The following is a 15,000-nucleotide window of genomic DNA, read 5'->3' on the forward strand; positions in this document are numbered from 1 at the left end:
CTTTCAGTTTCCGTCTACCAACTCATAAATAATACCAGAAATTTTAAAATGTTACCTACTTCCACAAATATTTTGAAGTTCTGCATCTAGATCCCATAGAGTCTTGTCTCTTTGCTCTGGAAGAATGCATTTTCCTGAGACATTAAGACTTTGATTCATTTGCTTCATATACCTCTTAAGAGCTGGAAGGTGACATCCACACCATAATTCAGAGTTATTATTCATTTGGCTATAATTAAACAGAAAAAAAACAACAATATTAGTGTGAACTCATTAGATACATTTAGATTTCTTTGTATTTATTCAAAGATCTTATATTTTAGGAGAGGGGTTAATATTGTGATACTTATGCTTTTTTTTCTAAGAGTATTATCCACTTATGTTTACAAACTCAAAAAAAAATATTTCCTTTACTGGAAGCTTATTTCATATCAAGGCGTAAGTCCCTGAATGTATTGCTTATGCTTATTGCATATTGACTAGAGTAAGTTTTTTTTCGTTTTATTAGCAAGATTTGAACCCAAGATAACAAAATGGCCATCTAGCTTGATCTCTACTTTTCTTCATAAAAAAAAAAACACCTCCAAATTTAAAAGAAAGCACAAATGAGAAATTGGAAATCTTTAATGGTAGGAATTAAAACTGCATTATGGTCTCAGACAGCTGATGGTTCATGACACTTTCAGTGACTTATCTATCAAATCAAATAGTAGTTTCATGGGCGGGAGGGAGTCAATTACATCAACCATAGTACTCAACTGATACTTATTTTATTGACTTCGAGAGGATATAAATAAAAATGCCAAATACATTAAAGCCAACAATGACTGAAATTTCTGATCTCAAAGTGATGGAAAGTAATTAACAAATATTCAAATATAGAAAAGAACCATAGGAATATTTAGGAAAATATTGTCAATCAATTAAGTCATTTCAGCTGATATACTCTCCAGTCTTCTTCAGGTGTCCCGGGGAAATTTTGAACTTGGGTTCTCTTTCTTAAGGTATTTTTCAATGTTATTATTATTATTATTATTATTATTATTATTGAGTGAGAGAGCAGTGCATGCCATCAAAGTGACACTGGGGTAAAATATATGAAGCCCAGTATACCCATCATGACTACCTGTCTGATAATGGTACACCAGGCACATGCATCACAACCATATGTGCGCGACATGGTGATCTCATATCAAGATAAACAGCGCATGACCTTGCAGGTGGGGCTCAATTAGAATTTTCTTCTGGTCGAGTAGCCCATCCTGCTCAAAAGTTCCCTGAATAAGGATTGTTTAAGGATGTTGAACAAACCACCCATGTTTCCAGGGGTGAATTATCCAAACCTCCAAGAATTCCTTTCAACATACGGCTATAATGCTCCCCCACTACTTCTGCTCGTGATCAGAGATGCACATATCATCAGCCACTAAGAGACATGGTCAACTTGTTAAGGTCAAACAACTGGCAAGCAAGTCTGTGGAATTGAGACAGAATATTTGCTGTAGCCCTTCTTTAATACCAACAAAACAATGTACTTGATAACACTTTCAATCAGTTAAGATCAGAAGCCATGAGAGCCACTGTCTGGTACTGTATCAGGGCATCATCATCATCATCATCATCATCATCATCATCATTATTATTATTATTATCATTATTCATCCATACAGTGTAAAGAGAGGGATTGTTCAGTGCCTAAAACATCAAGCAAAGAATATAAGTAGGGATCCTGATACACACCATGAAGAAATGATCAAGCTAAGTAACAATCTATCAGCAGCTACCCCCAAAACATACTATCCATTCCAATTATGAAGAGAAGAGAGTATGAAACCCATGAAGTGACCACAGTCTGTCTACCCTGTGTGAAAGGCCTCTCTGAAAAGATACAAAAGATATGCGGCCCATATGACATCAGGACAGTATTCAAGAGTAATACAACACTTCACAAATATCTCCTTCGAGTAAAACCACAAATAGAAGAGAATATGACCAAGAACTGCATGTATTCCATCCCATGCAGCTGTGGGTAGGTTATACAAAGGCGAAAAATGCTGTCCCCTCAAAATAAGTGTAGAGGAACATCGCAAAGCTGTGACATGAGGAGATATTGATAAATCAGGTATAGCTGATCATGTATGGAAAAACAGAGATCACCTCCCCCTGTGGGATGAAGTTAAAATAATAGATAGAGAACACCACTGGAAAATATGAACACTAAAAGAAGCAGCACATATGCTAGGACATAAAAACCTACTAAGCAAACCTAGTGCAGATATGAGTAGCATATGGGAACAGGTATTAAGGGAGGATAGGAAAATATTAGATTTATAAGACCTAAAATCCACTCCATACTTGCCCTTGGGTGTATGGCATAGTGGTTAAGAGCACAGGCTACTAACCCCAATATTCCGAGTTCGGTTCAGGCAGTGAATAATAATAATAATAACATTGAAAAATACCTTAGGAATGTGAATCCATGTTCAAAATTTCCCCAGGATACCTGGCGAGGATATCAGCCGAAGCGTGTTAACAACAATCAAGATGAGGACAAATATCCGTCAAATGTAAATAATGTTAATTCTATATATTTTTTATAGTATAGGTGGCATTTGGGTACAATAAAATTTGCATCTTGCTGTCTGTGGGTTCTTTAAATTGTTTACTTAATATAAGTTTTGTCTAATTTATTTATTTATTTATTTATAATTTCTGCAGAATTCATGCAAAGGTAACTCAATTGATTCAATCATGTTAAGCATTTGTGATCATGAAGAGACAAAAACCAAGTCGATATGGTATTTCTGAGGATACAAAATATTGTAAGACATTTAATCTGACCCTCTAAACATGGGTTTCCAACGTGTGCGTCATGACCCAAAATAAATCACGGTATAATTCTGATCATGTCCCAAAGAAAATTCCCATATTTTAAAAATATCTATTTGATAAAATGTAAAAGTGTAAAATTTTCATAAATGCTATACATTAAATAACATACATAAACATAGAACAACATTTACTGCTAACAATGGCTGAGTTATATTTTCTTTTTCCCAAGAAAATTACCCAACATTAGGTATAGCCCTTCGAAATATATTTATCAAAGAATAAAAGTGAGTAACAAGTTGCAAAATGGATTGAGTTGGTAAAAGATTAATAATAACAATTATTCTAAATTATCTGCCAGCTCTTGATCATGTACATTACAATTTGCTTCCATGTTATGAATGATTTGTACAGGCATTCTTATCAAGCTAACATTGGATTACATTGGTGCAGAGCAGGTTCATGTGGATTTTTGATGTTTTGATTTTACTGATGGTAAATTTTTGCTTCAGTATGTTTCTGCTGTAATTGCTGAATAAACACACTGACTTTTTTTTTTGAGTATTTTCCTAAATTTTCCTAAAACTAAGCTCTATCTAATTACTGTCTTTCTTCTCTATACAAAATGCAGCCATTCAATATAATTACTAGGGGCTACCCAAAAGAAACTGGAATTTTACAATATAATTTAATTCACTTAGTTGTACATTTTTATACTTTTATCACCTTCAAAGTATTTTCAATTTGAAGCAATGCATTGGTCCAGGTGCTTTTTCCATTATTTGAATCAGTGCTGGAACTCTTGCAAAGTGAGTCCTTTTGACCCCACCCCCATCCTGTCGTTTATTTCTTCACTTCTTCCACATCTGCAAATTCTGTAGCACCATTTTTTGTCACCAGCGATGACCTTTGAACTTCCAACTGTTCTTTCAGCTAATGACATGCATTTGGTCATGACTGCTTTTGATCTTCCATGAGCAAACGAGGCAAAAATTTTGCTGTGGCTCTTTCCATTGACAATTCCTTGCTCAAAATTCATTGGCAGGAGCTCCAGGACACACCTATCATATCAAAAAGTTTGTCAACTGTTTGGTGACAGCCCTCCAAGATCAGTTCATGAATTTTTGTGATGTTTTCATTCATTTGGGAGGTCTACAGTTGTCCCGAATGGGATTGGTCTTCAAGCCACAAGTGACCAAACCGCTCAAACTTTTTTGCTCATGACAGCATCCATGTAAGCTGTTTGAAGCATGACAACTGTTTTGGCCACTGTATTTCCCAGCAGAAAACAGAATTTCACAGAAGCACACTATTCCTTCGTTTGAGCCTTCAGAAAATTTGATGAACAGGGGAGAAGCTCTGCAAAACAAAGATGCATCACGAGGCAGTACAACTAAAGACCACAACATCAGTCGGCAGACTGATGCCTGAGGGTCGCATCAAGTGGCTTCTAGTGATGGAAGACTGAATTACAACAGGTTTGTTCCACAGAGAACGTTTCCAGTTACTTTTGAGTACCCCCTCATATGTCCAAGAATATTTTATGCAAGTGTAATAAATGTTACAAGGACTATTTCTAATGAATTTACTGTTAAAGTTAGAGTTTGGTTTTCAAATACAAATAAAGAGAGGAAGTTGTGTTGTACATACATTGTACGTATGTTAGGCAGGAATAAGAAAGAATCCTTTCCATAGGACCTGATGTTGTTATTATTCAAATTTCTGGAAGAAGCAAAAAAAAGATTAAAAAACCATTTAATTTTTTTATTATTCATGACAAAAAAAGAAGTGAATTTATTATTACAGAATACTTAATTACATAAATATTTCACATTAGAATATAAATCCAAAACAAGAAAATATAAGCATGGGTGAAGAAAGAATAAAAGAAAGAAAAACATCAATTCAACACTAAGAGCACCAATTGGTCACATACCATATAGGTCAGCAGAACTTATTGAAGCAAGCCAACTTGCTTGTACCGTTACCGCAGGCAATGGTAAGGCTAATATTTTGTATATTAGTATATATATGTTATGGAGATGTACTCGCATAGCAAGTAATTTGATTTGAGATCGTGTGCTGAAACGAAAACAATTGCAGCGTGGAAGGTGTTTTTAAGCCATTTAAGAAACACACAAAAGCCGTTCGATTCACTTCAACATTTAAGTTTAATTTGTCAAAATATTTTCGTCACTAAAATCCGCGACCTGTTCTCTGACAAAAATCCGTGCTGCATCCGTGTTGCATTTATTATTCGAAAGGAAATCAAAGAAAAAGACTCCATAACATTCCAACGGTATCTGATGAATTCTCTCCTAGAAATACCAGACAGACAGACAGACCACCAGCAGCTGGATATATCTTGATAAACAACCCCCTACTATGATATCTTAAAACATGTCTTAAAAGTGCTATTAAGATAGACATGGCCTGAGACAATAATGACCAAAACCTACTTAAGTTATCTAGAGATGCAGCACGGATTTTTGTCAGTGAACAGGTCGCGGATTTTAGCGACGAAAATATTTTGACAAATTAAACTTAAATGTTGAAGTGAATCGAACGGCTTTTGTGTGTTTCTTAAATGGCTTACAAACACCTTCCATACTGCAATTATATATATGTTAAATGAGATTAATTTCTTCTCTTTAGTCTGAAGCCAAGGAAACTCACTTGTAACTTTGGCTCTTTTTAATCAACTCTACCAGAATAAATTCTTGTGTTAAAACTGCAGATCTTCACTCTTCTACATCTTTTTTTTTTGTTGTTGTTGTCAGATGTAGCAAAAAGGCTAGATTCTTTTGAGCTTACTTGCCTCATATAAAAAATGTGAAGATAACAGAATAAATACACTAAAACTCATTTGAATAAATACACTAAAGCACATTTGTTAAGAATAAATCTGAAAATTTTGCACTGATCCATTGAACAAATCAAATACTTTGAAGCAGTGGTACAATAAAAATAAATATATCTTTAGTGTCTTCACCACACACACACACATGCACACACACACACTCACACACACACACACACACACACACACGCATATATATGCATTATAATTTACCCTAGATAACTTAAGTAGGTTTTGGTCATTATTGTCTCAGGCCATGTCTATCTTAATAGCACTTTTAAGACATGTTTGAAGATATCATAGTAGGGGGTTGTTTATCAAGATATATCCAGCTGTTGGTGGTCTGTCTGTCTGTCTGGTATTTCTAGGAGGGAATTCATCAGGTACCGTTGGAATGTTATGGAGTCTTTTTCTTTGATTTCCTTTTGAATAATATTGATTAGACCAGAGAGTTCAAGGTAAAAAAATGTGTGTCATAATGTTATTATGTAATGTGAACACGAATTTTGCAGCAGGCATATGACCCTGAGGTCAAAATTTGGATGACTTGTGAACTTGAAAATGACGCCATTTGGACAATCATCATCATCATCATCATCATCATTTAGCGTCCGCTTTCCATACTAGCATGGGTTGGACGGTTCAACTGGGGTCTGTGAAGACAGAAGGCTGCATCAGGCCCAGTCTGATCTGACAGTGTTTCTACGGCTGGATGCCCTTCCTAACGCCAACCACTCCGTGAGTGTAGTGGGTGCTTTTTACGTGCCACCCGCACAGGTGCCAGATGGAGCTGGCAAATGGCCACGAACGGATGGTGCTTTTTACGTGCCACCGGCACCGGGGCCAGGCGAGGCTGGCAACGGCCACGAACGGATGGTGCTTGGCCGTCGCCAGGATGGAATATTTTCCACAGTGTATGTGTGTGTGTGCACGCTTGTGTGTGCATGTGTGTGTATATGTGTGTGTGTGTGTGTGTTTTCGTATAAATGTTCCTTCTGCTTCCTTGATATAATAGCATCTTTTATATTATGTGTGTTAGGATGGAGCGATAAATGCAACTTTCGAAATTGGTAACCAAGAATCAATACTTTGTTGCAAATTAGGGTTAGAAGAAAGGTGTATAAAGAACTTTGTGGTTAAATATCTTTTCTGGTTTTGCAACGCAATTGAAAATTTTAAAAATCGCTATTTTTGGTCGAATTTTGGATTTCATGGATTACAAGTTGTAACAAATACATATTTCTCCGTAGCAGAATGCAAAACAGTAAATATAGGAGAAGCTGGTGCAATATTTAAGCCAAATGGTAACCTGTTGTGTTTATACAGTACTTTATGGGTGTTAATTGTTAGGTATTTAAAGCATTCATCATTTACTCAAATTTGTAGGTACACGTCAGAGAGATCTAATTTAGAAAATATCTTGCCACCGTTTAATTTTGTAAATATGTCTTTTAAAACAGGTAGCGGTTAGTGGAACATTTTAAGACATTTCACCTTTAAAATGTAATTTTTTTCCTGAAACACCACGTTCAGTTTGTGAAGTTTCTTTTAATCTAGATCTCCTGATTTTTTCCCCATGTATCTGTGTAAATTATCGAGATGTCACTGCCCATATCCAATTCTAACTTTACGCTTGTGTTATTAATTTTTATATACACAAATTTCCTTTGAGGTTCGTTCAAAATTCTTGTCACCGATAATGTGTGTGTGTGTGTGTGTGTGGCAGGCTTGGTAGCCTTCAACTAACATTATCTCCTCCGAGACCCTGCAGCGCAAGTTTACCAAAATTGAGAGTATGATAGAAGAAGGCTTGCTCTTCATTCCGTAGAAGAAAAAATTCAAATTGGACAATGTTCAAAAATTATTTACATCAAAAAGGTGCTTTTTTCTATGAAAAACCCTATTTTTTATGACGTTTTGACTGCTGTGTCACCATTTTTCAGTGTATTTCAACCAGAGTGAACAAACCCGAGCAATGCCGGGCTATACTGCTAGTATAAGATAAAAATGATTTAGCTTTCCAATCATGCAACACCAGATAAAATATATTTACAGATCATAGCCATATAAAATATTGAACTATTTTGAAAGTTTCCAAAAACTACAAATCTATAATATGAAAATATCTTTACTTACATCTCTTCTAAGGAAGCCATATGCTGAAAGGTGTTTGGTTGTATATATGACAACTTATTATTGCTGAGATTCCTGAAGAAAATATATTGAAAAATAGGATAAAAAAATATTACCAAAATATATAGTTTAGTATGTGTATATTTGTGCATACATATTTCAACCTGCTTGATAAAATCTTGGGAAACTAAATTTAAATTATGAAAGCTCAACAATAAAGAAAAGAAACCGATCAATCTAAAGTATAAATAGGAAGAAAGATGGCTGTGTGTTTGTGGTGCTAGATTACTGAATTACATGCATTCCACCAGGTTTCTCATATCATTTAAAATATTTTAGGGCATTATACAAACATATGACTTAATGTTTTTACCAACTCCATAAAACAGTTGCATTGAAGTAGGCACAGCACATGTCAACTGACATTACACAACCAGCTCAAAACAGATTTTATATTATTTAATCCTTTCTGCTAAAGGCATAAAGCCCGAAAGTTGGTGAGAGGGGACTAGTTAATTACATCAACTCCAGTGTTTCACTGGTACTTAATTCATTGACCCTGAAAGGATGAAAGGCAAAGTTGACCTTGGCAGAATTTGAACTCAGAACACAGTGGCAGACGAAATACTGCTAAACATTTTGCCCAACATGCTAATAATTCTGCCAGCTTGCTGCCTTAATAATAGATTTATATTATTTAATGGTGTGTATGTGCACACATTTGTATATACATACAGAGAGAGGGAGATAGGTAGAGAGAGAGAGGCAATTATGAGGATAAACACTTGAAATATAACAGCTTTAGTATGATATACAAATGTGTGTGTGTGTGTGTGTGTGTGTGTGTGTACATGCAAAACTAGGGAAAGCAAAGACAGAAGATTTTCAAACGATGAACATCTTTATATATAAAAGAGAGGTTGTGTGCTGTCTGTCTCCTACGATTTAGATTCCTAACTACTCCCACATTTTGCGGTGCAGTGTAACCAAAAGCGGGTATCTTATAGTCGTGATTCATATCAAGCGGTTCTGGGTATTAGCGTGCGTCTACGATGAGTCTACGATTTAAAAAAAAAATTACCATCATTTTTTCCCATTTTAAGGCATTTTTTGTTATTATATAAGGGAAGTAACTCTCTAAAAATGTATTATTAAATCTCAGAACGTAAAAAGCTACAGTAACACCCCCCTTTGTGGTTAGCCATATTGAGATGGCTATTATGCTTTACATCTCTAAAAATGCTTATATAGTTATTTCCCTTACAAACCCGAGCAACGCCGGGGGATACTGCTAGTTTAAGTATAAATATGTAGATATTTATATATAATAGATCAAACTTACACAGAGTACAAATGACAGAGAAAATTAAAGGGAAGGAAGTAATGTGTTACAAGTCCAACAGCTATTTCTGAGGCCCAGGAAATCCATAATAATGTTGGTAGATGTAGTTCACCAAAATATGAAGCCCAGTAGTGGAAGCATATAAACATTGGATAAATCAAGCCTCTGTCATTTAAGTAGGAGAAAATCTTACATTTCAGATCAGGATTCAGAGAAGTTTAAGGTGGAATGTTTAAACGTGGAGAGCAAGCAGTATTGGTGGTGGTGGTGGTGGTGGTGGGGAAGTAGGAGGCTCAGGGGAGGTGTAAGGAGTGCTGAGGCAGAGAAGGGTGATAAGAGAATCAGTTCAGGAAGATGGAGGTGGGGGTTAACAATCAGCGTATTGAAAGAGGTAGTAGTAGTTGAGGTGAAGAGTTGGTTGATGAGTGGAAGGGGTGAATGTGTAGTAGGTGAAGGGTGGTCAGTTGCTGTTGGGTTTGTGAATAGACGTCAAAATTTAGGGATAATGGCTTTAGAGCTATGGGAAGTTGAGACAGTGAGAAAGATGAGGATAATTATTAGAGAGAAGAAAAGGGTCTAATTCATAGATGCTTATAGGGTGGCTAAGGAGGAATTCGGTGAAAGAAGTTAGGTTGGCTGCAGAGGGATATTACTAAGGTATGTAGAAAGGTATGAGTGGAAATAGAGGTAACAGTAATTAGTGATGGATGGTCTAGGCTGGAGGTGGGGAATCAAATCCATTGTAAGCTGATCGCAGATCTTGGTTTACTGAATAGAACTGAACCAAACACACCTAACTCCCCCACTTCACTCTTAAAGACCATAAATCCAGCTTCTCCACCAAACTTTCTATTAGACTGATCTGCTCCACTAAATCAGACTTAGATCGAATTAGTTCGTGCATTATCGACCGAATTCTAACCCCTAGTTGGGACTAAGTTCCATTTTGGAATTGTACCAGGGACGTCATCACTTGGTCCCATCCACTTTCTAATAAGTCCTGCACTCATTTCCTTCAGTTTGACATCTCTCATTTATATACTTCCATATCGCCTATTCTTTTAATTAAGGTTCTAATCTTCGCTTTAATTAAGGTTCTAATCTTCGCTTGGAAAATTGGCTGCCAGGAAAACACTAATTTACTTTAAGGATAACTACTGGATCTGCAACTCATCTACGAATTTCTTTGATACAATCATAGGCTCTTCTGACTCAGCCCAGATTACTGACCTAGTTGGCCTATTTCTTCTTTCTCAAATTAAAAAAAAAACACTTCCGTAACCTCTCCGGAGGCTCTACAGGGATGATGCACTCCCTACAGCTACTGGCCTAACTTGAACTTCAGTTGAAAGCACTAAGAAAGCCTTCCATAAACTCTTGGAAAATTATAACCTAATTATCTCTTTCGAAAATAAGACTAAAGTGGCCAGTTTCTTAGACATTACTCTTGATTTAAATACAAACCTATATCACCGTTTCCATATACCCAATCGATCATGCACTCGACAGCTCCACTGGCCACCTCAAAGCTATAATGACAACAAACCTCATTCTTTGGACCTACCTACAATACCCAAGCTCTCTAAGGGTAAGAAGTGCGAGATCCTATGGTCCGCACTGCCTTTCTCCTTCAAATTCAAATCTATACCCAAACTTTTCTTTAAACTTTCCTAGCACAGCATAAATATTACCCTTTCTTCAATAAATCTTCTATTAAAATCTTCTACTCTACCACGCCTAATTTAGGATCCATAATTGCCTCCTCTAACAGACACAGTAGTAGAAGGAAGGATATTTTGTAAATGAATTAATACGTCTGCAAGAGAAGTGGAAAGGGTTTATGAATGAGTTATCCAACTTACAAGGACTTTAATTTTTGAAGATTTCTGAAGGCTCCATTTTGGATTTGGACTATTTCATTATTATCTAAATATCTGAAAGATAAACAACAATATCGATATAATAACAAATATAATAAACGTATTTGACATATTACATAAGACAAACTTATACTTAGATATTGTTAACCAGAAATTAGAAAATACTTATACTTTTAATGTAACTGTTTCTCTGCCTATCTCTGCACACGAGCTTATACCTCTCGACAACCTGATCGATTTCTTTACTCATAACAGAATTATGTGATTCCTGCTCTCTTCTTTAGACATCAATCAGCTCTTGACTACCCTGGTTTCAATTTCGAAGAATATTGATAACATCAAATGTCGTGTTTGACCATGCCAAGAATGCTGACCAGTTCAGGCATAAATTTTCTGGATTATGAAGATCATAACAACAGCTACTCAATTATGTTTATATTGAGATATGTAGACAAAATGTTTATTCTAATCCCTTCTTGTCATGGAGTACACAACTTCAATATTAAACCATTTGTGTCGAAATGCATACAGGTGTTGACATTAAATACTCGATTGATTTTTGATTTGTATCTCCGCAGAAGAAGGCAGCATCAACAATCTTCTGAAGAAAACTTCCAAGGACTTCTTCGACCATTAAAAAAGAATCATCTTTACCTTTTAAAGTCAAAGACACCCATATTCATAATAAAATCAACCGAATCAACATAAAATACGGCAACGTAGAGAGAAAGATCTCACATATCGAGCGCTTTCATAATATTTTAAAACTCAAAGGATACCCAGAATCCCCTATCATCCTACAACATTATTACAACTAAGTTAATAATAAAATAGCGGATCTTTTCGGTTTGAACGTCAGTTTTTAATATAATTTCCAGGTAACTAAAAAATTTTAAACTTCGTGTACTGGTAGAATGTGTTTATAAAACATCTTTTTCTCTTGGCTTTATTGAGAAAATTCTTATTCTAAGATATTTGGTGTATTTCTTCTTCAATTTCTGCAATTTCAACCAATCACTGACGTGTTTTGAGGTAAAAAAACATTCTGTGCCGTATGAACATGTCCCTCGTTTAAGAAACAGATTGGGTTTATTTACATTTGTGAAGAAAAAAAGATACCCTCCCCCCACCCCTAACCCTAAAAGAGATTGAAATGCCATAGATCGATTCTTGGGTCATAATTATGGGTGACAATTTAACATGACATCGCTAGAAAAAACTGCCGTTCAAACCGAAAAGTTCCCAAATAGCAAAAGAACACATACAAAACATTTTTTCTAAAACATATTTCACTTAACCAAATATATAACCTTCTGAATCTGATGCATGATATCACTGGAAATGTCGATTATGCAAATAATCCACTCTGGAACTTATAGAAGAAGGCGCCTAATGAAACACAGACTGTTTCCTGTAAACTGTACATACTAGTCAATTGTCCGATCAGCTACTTAAAAAAATTTCTTCCTATTTGTCGAGGTGTATGTTATTGAATACCACAAGTGTTGTAGCAAAGTCTGCTCAGCCGTCATTCATTTTGAAGAACATCTATTAATATATAAGAACACATCATTAATTAACGTGTGCTTTAAAAGGAAAGTCACCAATACGATGAAGGCGAGTCACGAGGTTCCCAGTTCGAACACTTGGAAAAAATGTTCATTTAGTATAGTCTCCATTAGGGAAATTTGTTTGAAAAAAAAAACTGTGGAGGCCAATCGGACAGTGTATTTTTAAGAGCCAACTTTGTTAGATAATGAATCACTGATTCTATTTGAGGATTACCTCAAGAACTTATAAGGAATGTATTAAGTCACTCTATATGACAAAATGAATTGTACACATACTTCAAAGAACCAGCCTTGGTACACTCTATGCCTGTTGATCTTATGGTTACATCAAGGACCAAGTATCTGTGATGTATTCTGACACTTGTCAGTTCAATGAAGAAGTAGAGTAATTTATACGACGGGGGTGCTGAAAAGGCTTTGCCGGGGCCCCAACTTTCTGTGTACTTTTACAGGACTTAGAAAAACTGAAAGGCCACTGTAATAAATGTGTGAATTTGAGAGGAGAATATGTTGAATAGAATCATAATTAACTGATCCTTCTGTATTTTCTTTTACCCAAAGCCAGGAACTTTTCAGCAACCCCGTAAAACACCCCAGAATACTCATCAACAACACACACACACACACACACACACACACACACACACATACACACCACACACACACACACGTACACATCCATCCGCGCGCGCCCATAGAATAAACGTATAAAACGAAGCATATACATACAGTATTTCCAATTGATGGTATTTCGAAAAGTCGTCTCGATTTATAAATCGGATGTCATTCTTGCTAAGCCGCCTAGAAAAGAAAATAAGGAAAATATGTTTGAATTTTCATTATGTATACATGCACATAGGTACACCCTAACGCAGATATACACAAACACGCACACACACACGCATACATACTTACATACATACATACATACATACATACATACATACATACATACAGACAGACAGACAGACAGACAGACAGACAGACAGACATGGTTGTGAAAAGGGGGAAAACTGTAAACCAGACTAGCAACATCTCCGTCAATGACTTGACTGTTTCCACTATATCTGACGAGAAATGTTACAGGTACCTAGGGGTGGATGAAAATATATCTTACAATGGCACCTGTAACAAAACACGTGTCACTAAAGAATATTACAGCCGAATAAAGAAAATTTGAACCTCAGAACTCTCTGCATTCAATAAAACAGTGGCACACAACGTGTTTGCAGAGCCAGTACTCATACCTATTTCTTTACTACCCACAAGGGGCTAAACATAGAGAGGACAAACAAGGACAGATAAACGGATTAAGTCGATTACATCGATCCCAGTGCGTAACTGGTACTTATTTAATCGACCCCAAAAGGATGAAAGGCAAAGTCGACCTTGGCGGAATTTGAACTCAGAACGTAGCGGCAGACGAAATACTGCTAAGCATTTCGCCCAGCGTGCTAACGTTTCTGCCGGCTCGCCGCCTTGTTTGGGCTGCTTGATTGGACGCTTGATGAATATTCGAGCCATTAATGTGAAAACTCGAAAAATACTAACAAGCACACATCATCTTCACACAAAAAGTGACGTATACCGCCTCTGCCTAAAACGAAAATAAGGCGGCAGATGCTTAACACCGATCCAAAATGCCTTTGTATGTCGTATCATATCCCTTCGGTAACATCTTCTAACCACCAATTGTCGAAGTGCATCCCTTGACCAAGTTAGCATACATGAGGTTGATCACATCATAAGACTTGGAAGACAGCTCCTTCAGCAGCATTCCTTGTCTGACAACTTTAAATACATACCCAATGAAGTCGCACGAATCTGCCGCAACGTTTCATCAGAAAGTTCTGAGATGATAGTAAAATTGATCATCATGGACCAATAGCCGGATTACTACCTACCACTTTGAAGGCTATGCGTTTGCAATCCAGGAATAGGAAATATAAACCAAATACCTGATGCACAAAAGGGATAGAAATGCAAGAAAAAGCAGTAAAATGTGATAACTCATGCAGACTTGTGGAGTTAACACTGAAGAAATCACCCATACCATAAGCAGTTATCCGAAAATGTCACCATGGTTTATCAACTGATGAGACATAATGTTGTAGCTAGGACACTTTATAATGAAATCCGTCGGAAGGATAACACCAAGGACAAAAACATAAGAATCCACAGTATGGTAGAAGCCATAACCACGCATGATAAAAAGTAGTACTGGTGGAATATCCCAGTGAAAACCTCAATAAAATATAAGCGCAACAGACCTGATATAATGATTTGGGATAGAGCAAAGAAATTGTGTACAGTTGTGGAAATTAGCTGCCCAGCAGATGTTAACATAAAGCTGAAGATCAATGAAAAAGAGAATACCTATGCTGA

At 36.2% G+C, this 15,000-nt stretch overlaps 1 protein-coding gene across 1 annotated transcript in view; it reads right to left on the minus strand.

Moving 5' to 3' along the window:
* The window catches only part of LOC115215718 (adhesion G-protein coupled receptor G6), a 136,291-nt gene that overhangs the window by 62,728 nt on the left and 58,563 nt on the right, over window positions 1-15,000 (minus strand). Inside the window, exons 3-7 of the mRNA XM_029785011.2 lie at window positions 13,345-13,416; window positions 11,027-11,098; window positions 7,826-7,897; window positions 4,480-4,551; window positions 60-229 (exon numbers count right to left, since the gene is read on the minus strand). Coding sequence (XP_029640871.1) covers window positions 60-229; window positions 4,480-4,551; window positions 7,826-7,897; window positions 11,027-11,098; window positions 13,345-13,416 — 458 coding nt within the window. The remainder of the gene's footprint in view (window positions 1-59; window positions 230-4,479; window positions 4,552-7,825; window positions 7,898-11,026; window positions 11,099-13,344; window positions 13,417-15,000) is intronic.

This window comes from Octopus sinensis, linkage group LG9, assembly GCF_006345805.1.
Source record: "Octopus sinensis linkage group LG9, ASM634580v1, whole genome shotgun sequence".
Taxonomy (NCBI): domain Eukaryota; kingdom Metazoa; phylum Mollusca; class Cephalopoda; order Octopoda; family Octopodidae; genus Octopus; species Octopus sinensis.